General features: G+C 47.8%; 1 protein-coding gene across 1 annotated transcript in view; it reads left to right on the plus strand.

Annotated features, from left to right (window-relative positions):
• SLCO2A1 (solute carrier organic anion transporter family member 2A1) overlaps positions 1–17,313 on the plus strand; it is a 112,532-nt gene that overhangs the window by 65,174 nt on the left and 30,045 nt on the right. The window contains exon 5 of the mRNA XM_049870597.1: positions 16,983–17,210. Within this exon, the coding sequence (XP_049726554.1) occupies positions 16,983–17,210 (228 nt within the window). The remainder of the gene's footprint in view (positions 1–16,982; positions 17,211–17,313) is intronic.

Genomic DNA, 17,313 nt, shown 5'->3' on the forward strand with positions numbered 1-17,313 from the left:
CAAGAGGATGGCTAGGATGGGCCTCTGAAAGCTGTCACTCTGCTTCTTGTTAGGAGACCATCTGTCAGCTTGATTTCAGCTCACCATGATCCTCCACTGCTCAGAGGGAAACAGTCTAGCATTCAGACCTGACTTCAGTTCTGTTCACCAAACTCTGCTGTTGTTATCAGGTGCTGTCGAATTGGTTCTGACTTGTAGCAACCCTATGTGTAACAGAACGAAATACTGCTCAGTCCTGTGCCATCCTCACAATCATGGTTATGCTTGAGCCCATTGTTGCAACACGTGTCAATACATCTTGTCAAGAGTCTTTCTCTTTTTTTGATCCTCTACCAAGCGTGATGTCCTTCTCCAGGAACTGGTCCCTCCTGATAACAAGTCCAAAGCATGTGAGACAAAGTCTCATCATCCTTGCTTCTAAGGAGCATTCTGGATGTACTTCCTCCAAGACAGATTTGTTCATTCTTCTGGCAGTCCGTAGTATATTCAATATGCTTCCCAAATACCGCAATTCAAATGCGTCAATTCTTCTTCAATCTTCTTTGTTTATTGCCCAGCTTTTGCATACATATGAGGCAATTGAAAGAGGACCAAGGGGCAGTCAGAGACATAAGACAGCTTGCCTCTTAGGGCTGCAGGGAGGAATCGCAGGCCAGGAGAGTGGACTTTTTTGTTATTGTTGTTCATTTTATTTGTATAAATTCTAATTGTAACAGTAGAGCCCTATAGCCTCCCTTGCTTCATCTGGGGTTTGAGCAGCCACTGGAAGTACTCAGGGCTGAGCTACCTTTGGAGCACCTGCCTGGTACCAGAGGTGGGATGAGAAGGACTTTGGCCCTGGAACCAGGTCCTGGGATCTAGCTGGGGCTTGCATTGTGGGCCAATGGAGTATAGCACTATGCTAATACATGCAAAATAAAAATATTCATAAAGTCTCACTTCATGGAAAAAGTTTGGAATGTGACTCCTACTCCAAATGTATTCCTACGGGAACTTTAGTTTTGAATTATGCAAGGCTGTCAGGACAAATAAATCTCATTAAATTCACCACTCTGAATGGTGTGGTGAATCTGCACTGGCTTCTGGAGCCAGGCAGTCCTCCGTCCGAATCTGGGCTTGGATACTCCCTAAAGGTGGGACCTCGGGTAACTTCCCCTACAGCTCTTAGTTCCTCCCCATATAAAATGGATACATGAGAGACCCTCCCTCTCAGCTGCTGGGGCTGAGAGGATGCCTGTTCAGAACTGAACCCAGTGGCTGTCATGTGCAATAAACAGTAAGTGGTGGCTCTGTTACTGCTGGTGGTGGGGACAATACACATGTGATGTTGAGAAAAGTGGTGAGTCTTCAGGGTTCAAAGGAGGAAGCACCTTGCTTCCTGGGAAGGACGAGAGTCTGACAGCTCTTGACTGATGGGCTGGTTGGCCTGGGTCCATCTGAAGGCAGCTTTTCCTTCTGCCTCACAGTAGGTCCTTTACTCTGGATTAGAGCAGGGACCCTATCTCAGTGTAGTCCATGCTGCATCTTGACATGTAGTCCATAGGGTTTCCCTCAGTTTTAGTTTAGGAGGCCGTTCTATTCTGTTCCCAGATTCCCAGGCTGGAGCAGCCTGGTGTGATGGAATCAACTTGATAACAGTGGGTTTTTTGGTTTTTTTTTTTTTTTTGGTTATAAGACAAATAAGGCACTCTGGTGGAACAGTGGTTAAGCACTGGGCTGCTAACCAAAAGGCTGGCAGTTCTAAGCCATCAATCGCTCTGCTGGAATAAAACGTGGCAGCCTGCTTTTATAAAGATCACAGCCTTGGAAAGCCTGTGGGAAGTTCTGTTCTGTCCTATCGGGTTGCTAAGAGTCAAAATCAATCGACGACAATGGGTTTTGTTTTTTGGTTGGTTTTTTGTAACACAAATATTACAAGCGGGTGACTTTAAATAACAGGAATTTATTTTCTTACAGTTCAGGAGGCTAGATGTTCGAATTTAGCGTGTGACTCTAGGAGGAGGTCCTTCTTTCACTATTTCAGCTTCTGTTGTTGTTGTTGTTGTGTGCCGTTGAGTTGATTCCAAACCCTAGCAACCCTATAGGACAGAGAACAGCCCCATAGGATTTTTAGGCTGTCATCTGTACAAGAGCAGATCACCAGGTCTTTTCTCCCACAGAGTGACGAGTGGGTTTGAACTGTTGACCTTTCATTTAGCAACCGAGCACTTACCCACTGTACCACCAGAGCTACTTCTAGTAGCTAGCAGTCTTTGCAGTTTCTGTACTTATGGAATCATCTGCCTCCATCGTTTTCAGGTAGAGTTTGTCTTCCCCTTATGTGCCTGCATCTTGGTCTAATCTGCTCTTGTTATAACTCAGAAATGATTAGGTTTAGGACACATACTCTGCATATGGGCTTGTTGACGTAATATAGAAAGCTCTATTTCCAATGGCTTCCGACTCATACAGACCCCATACGACAGACTAGAACTGCCCCATGGCATTTCCAAGGCTATAAATCTTGATGGAAGTAGACTGCCACATCTTTCTCCCACGGAATGGCCAGTGGGTTCGAACCGCCAACCTTTCGGTTAGAAGCCAAGTGTTTAACCGTTGTGTTGCCAGGGCTCCTTTCACAGGTATAGGGGTTAAGATTCCAACACATATCTGGGGAGGGACACGATTCAATCCATAACAATTGCCTAGTCTCCTTAGGCAAGCTACTTCATCTTGTTGAATCACAGTTTTCTTAACCGTAAAAACAGAACCACAATACCTTTACTTTCAGGGTACTCTGAGGGTAAAACCTCGAGTCACCTCCAACTCATGGTGACCCAGTGTGCGTAGAGCAGAACAGTGCTCCATAGGGTTCTCATGACTGTGACCTTTCAGAAGCAGATAGCCAGGTTTTTCTTCCAAGGTGCCTCTTGGTGGGTTCAACTTGCCAACCTTTGGCTTAGTAGACGAGCATTTAACCATTTGTGCTGACCAGGGGCTCTTCTGAGGGTAAAATTAAAACGAAATCATATGGGTAAAGTGACTGGTTGTTCAGCAAATTTCTCTTTTCCTGAGCTTGTTGTGGTATTTGAAATTCGTTACTCATGTCACCCAGACCTATTACTATGAGTCAATTAATGATTTCCTCCCCTTGGAGCAAAGCTGCTCCAGAAATGAGCATGGGAAATGAAGAGTAACTATGTGTTTTAGGAAAAAGAATTACAGAAAAGCTGATCATTGTGGGAATCACAGAGACCTTTAGCAACTAATTGCTAATTTTAAACAGGCCATGCAAAGGCTTTTGAATGTTTAGATTTTCTAAATGTCAGTGGGGTCCGGAAATGTGCCCTGGCGCCTTTAGAGAAAAGACTAGCTACCCAGCCAAAGCCTCCCAGATCAGTTCTGGAAGGCATGAAGAGGTTTTCTTAGAAGGGAAGCAGGCCAACATGTGACCAGTTCTCCCAGGAGATAAGAGTCTGTGGAAACGAGAGTCTGGTAGGATTAGGTGTAAACTGTGGAAGTTGGTTCCACGAATCCAGAGGGAAGTCTGCACACACACACACACACACACACACACACACAATGGATGCACGCAGGCAGGAAGCTTCCTACGGATAAGCAGGGAGGGAAGAGTCGGGAATTTATTTTTGGTGCCATCCTGAAAAGGAAAGGAAGAGTCCTTTCGAGTTATTTTTTCCTGAAGTTCCCAGAACCCCAACCCGTGCTCACACATCCCAAGGGTGTCCCTGGGAAGGCAGGTGGTGGAAATCCGCAGGGTGAGGGAAGTGTTGGTGTCCTAGGTGACTGCAATTCCTTCATCAGTGGGGAACACGTGGGGCTGAGACTCAGTTCCCCAGCTCCCAGAAAAGAACCCACTCCACTAAACCGTGTATGATGTGCAGGGTCTTCTAACTGAGGAAACTTTTCTTGAGTCTTGAGCTCAGGAAGACTCAGTGGTGAACACCCACAGTGGTGTGAAATGGATACACTGGGAAGCTGTGAGGAAAGTAAAGGGCACCTGGTGTGCAGGGAGGTGCAAGGGTGTTTGTAGGGTAATTGTGGAGAGGTGTGTGCGTGAAGGAGGTGTTTCTATCTGTGTGAAGTTGAGTGTGGTGAGGAGGTGTATGGGTGTAGAGGGGAGGTGGATATATGTGGAGAGGTGGGGATGTGAGAAATATGTGGGTGCGTGGAGGGCTAAGGTAGGAGATACATGTGAAGGGGAATGTGTGTATCTGTGGGTGGATGTGTACAGAGTGAGGGTGGGAGATGCATGTGAAGGGGAGTGTGTGTGTGTACCTGTGGGTGGGTGTGTGTAGGTGAGAGTCCGAGATGCATGCAAAGGGGAACGTGTATGTGTATTTAAGTGGGTGCGTGGAGTGTGAGATGGAAAGCGCATGTGAAGGGTGAAAACGCATGTATATATGTGTGCATGTGGGGATATGTGTGTGTGAATGGGTGTAGGGTTGAAGTGGAAGCTGCACAGCCTGGCCAGTTGGATCTATTTAACCTATAAAGGAAAACAAGAGTGAAGATCAAAGATTAGACTGGACTATAAGACATAAAATGATACTCATGAAGAGAGTGCTTCTTTGCTCAAGTAGATACATGAGACTAAATGGGCAGCTCCTATCTGGAGGCAATATGAGAAGGCAAAAAGGGACAGGAGCTGGTTGAATGGACACGAGAAATCCAGGGTGGAATGGAGGAGTGTGCTGTCTCATTATAGGGAGAGCAACTAGGGTCACATAACAATGTGTGTATAAATTTTTGTATAAGAAACTAACTTGAATTGTGAATTTGACTTAAAGCACAATAAAAGAAAAAGAGTAGAGATCACAAACATATGGGTGTTATTAATTTAACTGAAAGAAAAATAGCCTCAAATAGATGAGCAGAACAAAACCTGATGAGATTTGATGTGGAACGTTTTTAAATGCATAATGTAGGAAAGAATAGAAACAAGCCCGGAGGAAAGATAGAAAACACGAGACTTCTGTGTTGAACGTTAGAGGAAGACTGGGGAAAGAACAAGGGGCTCTGTGGAAGAACTGGCCGTCTCCATGGCAAAGGCATGAGCTGGGCAGTTGGCATAAAAGTAGTTGGCTCTTCATCAAGCCCTTCTAACATCTGTTTTATGGGCAAGTCATAAACCCCCCTTGCCCGGGCTGGAAACAACCCATGTTCCCCTCCTGGTCTCCAGCACAGGCCTGAGTGAGACCTGAGCCCAGATCCTCTGCCCCAGCATTCTCTCTTGGGTACATTTAGTCATTTCCCTTGCTCAGGAATGAGCCTGGCTTGGGCCAAGCCTAGGAGGCAAACTTTGTCCCACTTCCCCAGAAGCACTGGCAGACTATGTCTCGGGCTCACCTGAGGCTGGTGGGAGGGTTTCCTTGGGACAGTCATCAGCCAGGGTGGAAAAGGAAGGCTAGTTACTGTCCAGTGGCTTTGGGCACCCTGGGAAAACTGTTGGGGAGTGAGGGATACCTCACAGAAACAGGATGTGGCCCCTGTCTGCTGGGAAAAGTTATTTGAGAAAATCATTGCTCTTCCCGTCAAGGGAGGCCCTGGCCTCCCCAAAGACCCTGTGAATAGAAAGGGAGGAACATTCTGCTCTTCTTGCCACACTCAGTAGAGCCAGGGCCACTGGCTGTGCCCAGATACCCACTGTGGCCCAAGGCCTGAAATGGGAACCACCAGGTACTTTCAGCAGTATGTTAGCCAGAGGCCTAAGTTAGTGGTGGGAGCAGGTAGGGGCACCTCTGGCAGCGGGGCACCAATTAACAATTTCTATTCTGTTGGCCATCACAGTTCCCATCCCAGCTGTGAAAAATCATTCAGCAATTTAACAATAATTGCCCCAGAAGCAAGGATAGCTAGACTTCATCTTGCATATTTTGGACATGTTATCAGGAGGGACCAGTCATTGGAGAAGGACATCATGCTTGGTAGAGTAGAGGGTCAGAGAAAAATAGGAAGACCCTCCACAAGATGGACTGACACAGTGGCTACAACAATGGGCTCAGGCATAACAAAGATTGTGAGGATGGTGCAGGACCAGGCAGTGTTTCGTTCGGTTGTACATAGGGTCGCTATGAGTCAGAACCAACTCAACAGTACCTAACAACAACAGCATGTTACAATGAAACTTTATTGACAAAAACAGGCTGAGGGTGGAATTTAGCCTTTGGGTTATAAATTGCAAACTTTTGGACTAGATAGTCCCCAAGATCTCTTCCAGGCCCTCCAGATATACAGAGTCAAACCCTGGGGACACAGGACCTCAAGGCTGCCTTGAAATGGATAGTCATGATTCCCAGGAACAGGCCTCTTTTTTCTCTCTCATGTCCCTCTTTCCTTAGGTTTCCCTGAATTCTGCCTTTCTGTACACTACTTTGTGGGTCCCAGGTCTGCTCTCTGGAACCATCCAGAACAAATCCATCAGTCCACAACAGTGGAAACTGTCATCACATGATCCCAGGGTCTTGGCTTCGGTAGCTCTAGTCTCTTTAGCTCTTCCTCACAAAATAAGGCTTCAGACCCTTTGGGTCCAATGCTGCCAAGGCTGGAACATGGCACCCTTAGGGTGGTCTCCCTGGTAAGGAGACAGTGGGACTCTCCCCTCTGGATGGGGAGGCCCCCATCAATGCAGGCTGGAATTGTGAACTTGTGGTCAAAATACCAAGGATTTATCCCCATAAATTTTTTCATGCCAGGTCTAGCCCATTCAATTCTTGACTACCTAAATTCTTTGAAGTGAAAGTAATGCTTCGTATTTTATCCCCATTAGATGTATTCTCCTTGGTTGGGGCCCCTCCTTAGAGCCTTGGGTCTAATTTTGAATTTTCAGCCTTTGGACTGTCCTATTAATCATTCCTCCCAGCTTCACACCATTCATGTCATTCACATATCTTTAAAAAAGCTTTTTTCCTCACTTTCCCCCAAGTCCTTGGCAATAGTGTTGAACAGGTGCACATTTATGGTGGCCTTCTTCCCAGACTACACTAGCCCATCAGCACTGGGCACACTTTGAGCTAGCTCTGTCTTGAGAACTCTCCAGCCACATGTCCTTGTCACCACTGATGTCATCAAGGCTTTGTCAAAAGGCTTCCACCAGTCAAGTAACACTATGTTATGGTTTCCTGCTAGTCTCAGTGCCCCCATTAACAAAGGAAATGAGGTTGTTTTGGCATGACTGGTTCTTGACGAACTCATGTTGGCTCAGCTAATAGCTTTTTTTTTTTTAAGAGCACCTCATCAATCTATTGAACAAATCTGTGACCTATAAGTTCTGCTTCACACCCTCTTGGGCGGTTGCAAATTAAGTGCACATCTCTTTGAATGTTAAGATTAAATATCTCTGAGCTGCCACCTTGCTCTCTCAGGTTGTCTTGCTTCCCTCCTATCAACTGCAGAAACATCTACAATGATGAGCCGCCTGGCACTGCCTCCTTCCTTGGCCTGGTGGTGATTCCTCAGGGAGTAGACATAAGTGCAAGGGACAAGCGTGTGCAGGGTGGTGAGCAAGGGCAGAGAGAAACTCTTAGCAGCAGTGTAACCCCCAGCTTTGGTTGTGTCATGTATGGTGGGCCCAGCTCACCCTTCCTGTGGCCTCCTTGATACAAGTAGGCATTTTCCCCACATTCCCCCTCTAGTTCCAGGGTGGCTGTGTTGGAAGGAGTTTCCAGTTACAGCCACAGAACTAGTCTCAGAAACTCAGTCTTGAGAGCAGAACAGAGGAACTGCCTCTTGCTCCTTCCTGAGCTCACTCTTTTCTTCCACAGATGAAAATTCTTCCAGGCATACCACTTGTCCCCATAACTCCTTTATTACAATTCCTCCACTGCTGGTGACCAGCACTTATCTTACTTGTCTCTAGTTTCTGGACTTTGTCCCCAAGTTCTTAAAAACCTGGCAACATTGCCTGTCTCTATGGTTCTGTCATCTCCCTTATTCATTTGAGTTTCTCAAAGTTACCCAACTATTTGGATGAAAATCGATCTTATTGTATGATCACTACATCCCAGAGACTCATTATTTTTAATCCTCATAAGGATATTACGAAGTAGGTATTATTATGTCTGTTTTGGAGATGAAGACACTGAGGCTCAGAGAAGCCCCCAGTTAGTGAGCAGTGAAATCAAGATCTGAACCACATCTATGTAGCTTCAAAGCATGAATTCCTTTCATTGCACCACAGAGATGTGCCCCAGAGGACTGATGGACCACAACTACCATGGCCTCCACCAGAGTGAGTCCAGAACAACTAGATGGTGCCCAGCTACTACCACTGACTGCTCTGACAGGGATCACAATAGAGGGCCCTGGACAGAGCTGGAGAAAAATGTAGAACAAAATTCTAACTCACAGAAAAAGACTAGACTTGCTGGCCTGACAGAGATTGAGAAACCTCCAGAGTATGGCCCCTGGACACTCTTTTAGCTCAGTAATGAAGTCGCTCCTGAGGGTCACCCTTCAGCCAAAGATTAGACAGGCCCAGAAAACAAGACTAAAGGGGCACACCAGCCCAGGGGCAAGGACTAAAAGGCAAGAGAGACAGGAAAGCTGGTAATAGGGGACCCAAGGTTGAGAAGAGAGAGTGTTGACATGTCATGGGGTTGTTATCTAATGTCATAAAACAGTATGTGTACTAACTGTTTAATGAGAAACTAACTTGTTCTATAAACCTTCATCTAAAGTATAAAAAAAAAGAGAGAGAGAGAGAACAATGTGCCCCAGGCTGTCAATCTCCATTTTGCTGGTTCTCCTGGGGCAGAAGAATATGTTCTCCTAGTTTTCCAAGATAGAACTCAGAATGTATTTCCTCACAGAAATCTCTTTGTAAATGGATGTTTCATTTAGTTAGAATAGAATACATATTAAGGGGCATTATGGATGCCAAGACTTCATTTCGTCTACTTTTGATGGACATATTATCAGGAGGGACCTGTCCCTGGAGAAGAACATTATGCTTAGTAAAGTAGAGGGCCAGTGAAAAAGAAGATCCTCAATTAGATGGATTGACACAGTGGCTGCAACAATGGGCTCAAACACAGCAAGGATTGTGAGAACGGCACAGGACTGGGCAGTGTTTTCTCTGTTGTACATAGGGTCACTATGAGTCAGAACCCACTTGATGGCACCTAACAACAACAACATGGATTATCAAGACTTTGTGGACTCCACTGGGAACCCAATCACTTTCTTATTTGCAAACAACCCAATTTACAAATGACTTTGAGATCATAAATTCTGAGTGAGTTAGGGACAGCCTGTACCAGACCTGCCAGTGAGTGTTGGTGGGGTTTTGGGAAGAACTTTTGAGTAGCCGAATGTAGGAGAATGAGGACATAGGTCTTTGAAAGTGGAACATTATGAATGAGGTTCCAGGGGTTGTGCTGATAGCCCGAGGGCTTGGCACCTTTGCAGTCAGATGGCCAACTCTGCAGAAACACCCCTGGCTTTCACCCATTGTTCTTTTAAGGATTGCTTTCTGAGGTTTGGGGGCAACCATATCCCCATTTGACCCTACTCTCCCACCAGCTCGGGGATGGATGGCTTTACCCAAGTACCATGACTTACATGGGGAACTTGCTGCTGCCCGCCTGTTACTTTGTAGAATTCTCCTCTTTTCTCTGCCAGAATGACTGAAATGACTAGCTAAAGGAAAGTCCCACTTGCCGCAGCCTTCTCATGTGGCTTGATCTCTCCAGGGTCCTCTCTCTATTCTAGATCCAGGCTTTGTGCAAAGACCTCTTATCATACCCTTGACAGCCTTCCAGCTGGCTCAGCCTGGGCACACAGAGGGGTAGAAAGGAGGCCTGAAACATGTATCCTTGAAGAATGGAGTGGCCAGATTTGTTCCATCTTCATAGGTCCCATTCAAGGAAAGTAGACCTTTCTGGTGGAGAGTCTCCTGTATTTCCAAATCTGCCAATAAAACCTCATTGCCATCGAGTCAATTCCAACTCATAGCAACCCTATAGGACAGAGTAGAACTGCCCCATAGACTTTTCAAGGAGTGCCTGGTGGATTTGAACTGCCAACCTTTTGGGTAGCAGCCATAGCACTTAACCACTTAACCAGGGTTGCTATGAGTTGGAATCGACTCAATGGCAATGGGTTTTAACTGCTAATGGGTCCAGAAATTAAAACTGAAATTCTGCATATTTAAATTGTAGGCTGAGACAGAGAGTTGACTCACGTGCAGCTAGGGTGAGGCTGGGGTAGCAGGAGGAGGAGAGAGGTGCTGGCCTGTTTCTAGTTAGCATTTCACATCCCTGTGAAAACTGGCAAAGCCAGGCCTCTGGTGTCCTGAGCGAAAAAGAATGTGCTCTGATGAACTTGAGCGGTCCAGAAGCCTGCCTCAGGGACAATGAGAAACAGACTGACATCTGCTAACAAAGAGACTCCCCTCCCTTATAGGGGCCCTCTCCAAGACAAAGGTAGGTGGCCTTGGGTGGGCAGGTGGCCTATGGGGACTGTGGTGGCTGGAAAAGACAGGCATTTCTCTGACCTCCCCAGAGGATTTGACATGGTGGGATAGTAGGATTTAACAGTCTCTGAGGGGGAGGCCATGTGCTTCCATAAGTTAAAGGGAGAGTAGTCGTGACAGAGCCTTTGCTGCAGACCCTGAGAAATGGTTAGAGGTTGCTGTGTCTTCCCTCACTTGGGTCGAGCTCCTGAAGAAAGCTGGGGAGTCTGCTCCAGGGAGGAGGGGGATGGAACGGGGAAAAGAAAGCCAAACCCCCCAATTCTGTCTGCCAGGGTTACCTACCGTCACAGTCCCTGGACCAGAGGGCTGACCATGGCGGGGGCCGGGGGATGCTCCTGAGGCAAGGCAAGGTCTTATCTTCCCCTTCTTCCCATCCCTTGGACTTACCTGTTTCTGTACTCTTATTTTTAAGAGAAGATCCTAAATGTCTATTCTAGAAGATTCTGCCTCACCAGGTGAGCTGGCCAGGGCCACACACTGCAGGGGGTCCCAAACACAAGTTTCTGGGAAGCCCACACTGTGGCTGACTCTGAAATAAACACTTATCCCCACATAAAGCCAGGCATAAGTGGGGATTAGAAGGCCCTACCCACTGCTGTTTCCTTTTCTTCCTGGCTCCAGGGCTCAAAGCCTCCCTGTCTTCAGGCCAGTCAGCTGCTACTTCCCTGAGAGCCGTGTCCACAGATGAAAGAAACCTGGCCCTCGGGTTAAATTTAACTGCCGTCTCCTTCATATGTGTCAGATCCTGACTGGGATGAGTTTAGGCCCCATTCAGGCTGGTATTGTGAAAACAGAGCTCCTTGGGAGATCTTGAATCGATTTGGAATCACTTTGAACTAGACAAAGATGATGTCCGTAGACTTGGATTTAATTGGGGCCGATCAATTATTTTTAGAAATAAACACTTTTAATAAAAGCCGTTTTAACTTATAATTGGAGATGTTTGAAGTTAATGATAATGGTTAAACCATCCCTGAGAATCTTTGCCTCCTGGACGTTTCTTTGGGTGACATTTCATGAGGATGTTTGTGGCACTGACATGCCATGCAGTGTGCCATGTAAAGACTTAGTAAAGGCTTGATATGCCAGTCAACATTTTTACAATCTTTGATGACCATTTAATGTCCCACGAAAAATAATTTTACCAGCCAAGTCAGCAACAATGTTCTAATACATGTGAACTTAGCAAAATAATGAGAATCAGCAAAATAAAGAACTAGCACTCTTAAAAGAAACGTTTCTTCTCCGGCCCTTTGTTTTGCCAGAGGTCTTCCTCGTGCCTCTGTTTCTGTACAACAGACTCCCTGGGTAGTGCAAACAGTAAATATGCTTGGCTGCTAACTGAAAGATTAGAGGTTTGAGTTTACCCCAGGTGCCTTGGAAGAAAGGCCTGGCAAACTACCTCTGAAAAATCAGCCATTGAGAACCCTGTGGAGCACAGCTCTACTCTGACACACATGGGGTCACTGTGAGTCCCAATCGACTTGACGACAGCTGGTGGACACTCATACAACAAACCTGGCCTTGTGTGTCTTACACACACCCCTCTGGGCAGTGCATTCGCCATCCACGCAGCTACCCAGCCCTCCCTTTCCTCAAGCCACATGCAGCCTCAGCTGTTTTACCTCCTAAATACCTCCTGATCAAATCAACTCCCCTCCTTACACACTGGGACTTAATCCTTAAAAACTTACTCCTTAAAAACTGGTCTTAATGCATCTAATGTGTTACTATTACACTGCCCCCTTGATGATCTTCGCCTTTCTGGAGTTTTCCATTTTCTTAGGACACAATCCTACCCCCTTCCCAGGACACACAAGCACTCCAGGAGCATCCATGCCTCGCCCTGGTTGTGCTTCATTTCACGTTGAGGAGGGTGCCCACGCACCTCCCACCCTCCCACATACTCTTCCTCTCTCCTCAAACTTAGTTTCCATCTGCTCCTGTTGGCTTCTTGAGAAGCTTTTCCCAAACGCTTCCCACACACACAACACTGGGTTTGTTGCCTCTCTCAAGTGCTCCCTGGGACCCTGACCTCCATAGCTCAGCAAATACCAGGTGATTGTTTATTTGATGATCCAGGTCCAAAGGGTCTGTGCCTGTCTCAGTCACCTCCACATCTCCCAGCCCAGCAGAGTGCCCACTCACAGCCACTATTGGCCAAATAACTGAGTAACTGAAGAGTGAATGACCCAGCTCCAGGTTTTGGCAGGCATCATCCTAGGTGGAGCCAGAAAGATGGCAGGGGTGTGGAGGACCACGGACGGGTCAGGCCTGGGTGTGGTCGTTGAATGGCTCAACTGGGAGAAGGAGCTGATTCTGTGCACTTCTTTCCCAAAATCATCATTTGTCTTCAGGTGGTCTTTAAACCACTCTTGCATATAACATAAACCTGGCCCTCCCTGCCACCCCCTAGCCTATGAGACAACATACCACAGGGAGCCAGCTCAGCCAAATACAGTCACGAATGACAACAGCCTGTGGCTTTAGGGAATATCAGAACTTGCTCAGTCTCCTCTTACAAAATGTACTAGAAATTTGTTTGAATCTCCTGGAAGAAATACCCATTTGCAAAATTGTCAACCGCCCTTTTATTTATGGATCCCAAGTGTATCTTTGTTACTCAGTCAGAACTGGCACAGGGAGGTGAGCAGAGAAATGTGCTGCAACGATCTGTGTGTAAGTGCCTGAGCCCTTCCAGGCTGGGCAGGCTGCTCAGCCCTCCTTCTTGAGCATGCCCATTTGGTCTTGGTAAGGGCGTAGGAAGGAGCTCTGGTTGCTCAGTGGTTAAGTGCTCAGTTTGAACCCACCAGCCGCTCTGGGGGAGAAAGATGTGGCAGCCTGCTTCTAGAAAGATTACAGCCTTGGAAACCCAGTGGGGCAGTTCTACTCTGTCCTATAGGCTCCTATGAGTTAGAATCAACTCTACGACAATGGGGAGAGCATAAAGTTATGGAATTTGCCCATCAATCATTCTATCACAGGCAGTGACATGTAAATGCTTCTCTGTGTGACCACAGCACTGAGGGTAGGAAGCAAGCTGTGAGCCTGACACCAACACTGCTCACTTGGCCCTCTGACACCGTGGGACCAGCAGCCTACTCACCTTCTGCAGTGCTTGGCCCCCCTGTAGAATCCTCGGAGGCCTTTCAACATCAAGGTCAAGAAGCTAGAAGGTGTCAGATTCAGGGCTAGATCCCATGTCCCAGGCTCCCAGTCCAGCCCTTCCAACATCTGTTGGCCTTGCCTACCCACAGCCACACGGACCTCCCCCTGGGGATCTACGTGAGTCTGCCAGCATCACATCTCTGTTACTGGGTGTTTAACACAAGTCAGTGTGGTTGGAACAGTCCCTGAGTGAGGTGGAGTGGGGTAGACAGCCTCCGTGGTCTCTCTCAGCAGGAGCATTTTACAATTCTGTACTTCTAGGCTAAAGTGACTGGCCTGAGATTGGAACCCTGGCAGGATTGCTGAGTCACACCAGGACACAGCCCATAGCCTTCCAGCTCTTTGAGAACCCAGAAGGAGAATCTTTGTATCCAGGGAAACTGAGGCTGAGAGTCACACAGTCAAAGACTCACTCAAAGTCACGTAGCTATTTAGGGTTAAAACCAATTTCCCTATATGCCCTGGACTCTTTAACCAAAACCAAACCCAGTGCCGTCGAGTCGATTCAGACTCATAGCGACCCTATAGAGCAAAGTAGAACTGCCCCATAGAGTTTACAAGGAGCACCTTGCGGATTTGAACTGCCGACCCTTTGGTTAGCAGCTGTAGCACTTAATCACTATGCCACCAGGGCGTCTGGACTCCTTATACTATGTGTTTATTTCATCTCGTAATCCCAGATTTTAGCAAAATTCCCGGCAGCCAGCCCCTTTCCAGAACACCTCTGCTTGGGAGGAAGTACGTGTGCAGGTATAAACCCCAGCCACCTACAGGGCATGAGGGAGGAGAGCTACTGTGTTTGAAGTTAGCTAGGGATGGGAGAATTCTCCTTCAAGCCTTGCTCCTTCATCCCTGGGAGAAGCTTAAATGTATATTCTGTCTTTTCAAAGTTGGCACTTTAGGCCAGTGTGGACTTGGAGTCAGACAGACCTGGATTGAAATCCCAGCTCTGCCCCCAATCAGCCCTTAAGCCTATTGCCATCGAGTCCATTTTGACTCACAGTGACCCTAAGGGACAGAGTAGAACTGCCCCACAGTGGCTGGTGGGTTTGAATTGACAACATTTTTGTTAGCAGCCAAGCTCTTAACCACTGTGCCACCAGGGCTCCAGTCAGCCCCTTAGGTATGCCAGTGCCCTCTGTGAGCAGGGACGGTGTCTCAACGAAGAAAGGCACATTCAGTAAATGGGAGCTTAAAAAGTCTGACGCTGGCAGTGTAACGAGCACAATGTCACCTACCCGTACATCTGAAGCACACTGAAACGGCAAATGTTTTGTTATCTATATATTTACTGCCACACACACACACTCAAAATCCTGGTGCTGGAACTTGAGTCTTTACAGTGGAGCCTTCAAATCAGGGCAGGCTGAACACCCCCCAGAGAAGAGGAGGTGGTGGGTGGTGGGAGTGGCAGAGAACACAGCCCTGGTGTAATATATACCTTTGTTTGGGTTGGCAGGCCTAAGGCTTCGACCAGGGAGAAGGGCAATAGGAATGGAGCAAAGAAAAATGAATGGGAAAGACATCATTCAATTTTGCAAATATGTATGAAAACTTTTAATTAAAAAAAATTAATTATTGATTGCTTTCTTTCAAAAGTACCGTGCATTCATTACAGAAAAATTCGAAAACACATTTCGACAAATACAGAAAAGATCACCTCAATCCCACAACCCAAATCTAGTCCACGAACCAGAAAGGCAGTCTTCCAGAGCTTTTCTCTATATGTTCAATTAGTCAGTCCACGTAAGTTTCATCAATTAGGGCCCATATTCTTCTAACAAGGTATTACAATGCTCTTTCCTTGCTAATAAACCCATATTCCCACCATAATTCTACGACCGTACACTACTTCATCGTGTGGTTGTACCACTTTGTTTGGGTTTTGCAACTGAAGGTAAGGTAACGAGAGTGGAAGAAAGGAGGAAGGCACAGAGGGGACGCCGCCCAGAGTTCAGGGGACTGGCTGCTTGCCCAGGCACTCAGTTCCCTGCCACAGCTGGGGTTAGGTCTATATGACCCCGACCAAACCAATGCTTTGGATTTTCTTTGGACAGGCCTTCCAGGCTGTTCCCTAGGCCAGCAATTTTCAAACGTGTTCTGTACAGATGCCAGTGTACTGGCAACAGTGGAAGGAGGCTGGACGAAGTTGGGGCGGGGACAATGAGGAGGGCAGGGCACCCCTTCTCCCCCCAGCTCCACCATCAGGGCAGCGCTGAGTCCAACTGTCCTGGGCAGAGTCTAGTATAAGCAGCTCTAGTTTACAATTCTCATTTTCCCTCGGTGTGGGCTATGAAGCCCACCTAGCTCAGGGCTGTGCCCACCTCTCTGAGAGCAGCACAAATGAGAAACTGAATTGCATTAGTGTTAAGTGAACAGCCCAACAGAGCAATATGGGTGATGTCAGTGGTTTCCATTGGCTTGGACAAGGCAGGACAAGAAAGGATCTCATAGAAACAAGCCCTAAAGAGCCCTCCAGGCCTTGGAAAGCTCTGCATTGCTAATTGTTTAGTGTCAGCCAAATTCAAAGCAGAGGCATGGCAGCAGCGGCCCAGCCTTGCCAAGTGCCCACAGTCATAAGGACCAACCAGCAGGCGACACTAGGGGCATCTGGGACCCTCACAGGAGGACCTCAAGGTGCAGCCTGGATCCTCTGGCTACAGCCTCAGTTTTCCCAGGGGGTCTCAGAGTCCTTGCCAGCCTCAGAAAGTTCTATGACTCTGGGGAGCTGCCCAGGTATAGTAAGGACATTAACTGTCTTTTGGCAGTAGGTCCTTCAATGTGACGTGACATAGGGCTTATTTAGGAGGAATAGTTCTGGGAGTCATGATCCGGAGGGGTGCATCCCAGGCTGGAGTCAACACCATCTTCTGTGGGACAGAATGACCTCCGTCCTAGTCGTAAGGGCCGTACCTGGGGGTTCAGAACCCCAGGACAAAGCACAAGGCATAGAGGCCAGCAAGCCTGGGTTTCTATCCCACCTTCCCCCTTTCCAACTGGGTGACTCCTCCCTCCAGGGATGAAGGTATTGACCCCTCCATGCTCAGCCCCCCATAGTCCCCATAGAGGAGGAAGAATGGACACCCACCAGAGGAAGAATCCTCTCCCACTGGAGCAGGCTGCTCCTGCAGGGTGGGGGCCACACTCAGTTTTGTTTCTAGAGTCCCTCTGCCTACCCAAACAGAAGGAGGTGGTCCTTGGGGATCATGCCCCATTTGCCAGCACAGCCTCTGGCCCAGGGTTGGCCCTCACTGAGGCACTTGGGAGTGAACCCAGGTCTGGAGGCTAACTGGTAGCACCGAGAGACCCAAGTGGTGACAGCCGTTGCATGCTCTCATTGCAGGGAACAGCAGCCACTTCCAGGCTGAGCTCTGTCAGAAGCACGGGCAGGGCCTGCCCTCCCATAAATGCCACAGTACCACCCAGGACTTCCGGAAGGAGACCAGCAGCATGTGGGGCCTGATGGTGGTTGCCCAGCTGCTGGCCGGCATTGGGACGGTGCCTATTCAGCCATTTGGGATCTCTTATGTGGACGACTTTGCAGAGCCCAACAACTCACCCCTGTACATCTGTAAGTTGTGCACTTGAGGAGGGCTTCGAGGGGCGGGGGGAGGTCGGGCTCTGACATGGTACTGGCTTAGCACCCTGGAGAGCAGAATCCAGGTCTGACCCTC

This window comes from Elephas maximus, chromosome 26, assembly GCF_024166365.1.
Source record: "Elephas maximus indicus isolate mEleMax1 chromosome 26, mEleMax1 primary haplotype, whole genome shotgun sequence".
In the NCBI taxonomy this organism is placed as follows: domain Eukaryota; kingdom Metazoa; phylum Chordata; class Mammalia; order Proboscidea; family Elephantidae; genus Elephas; species Elephas maximus.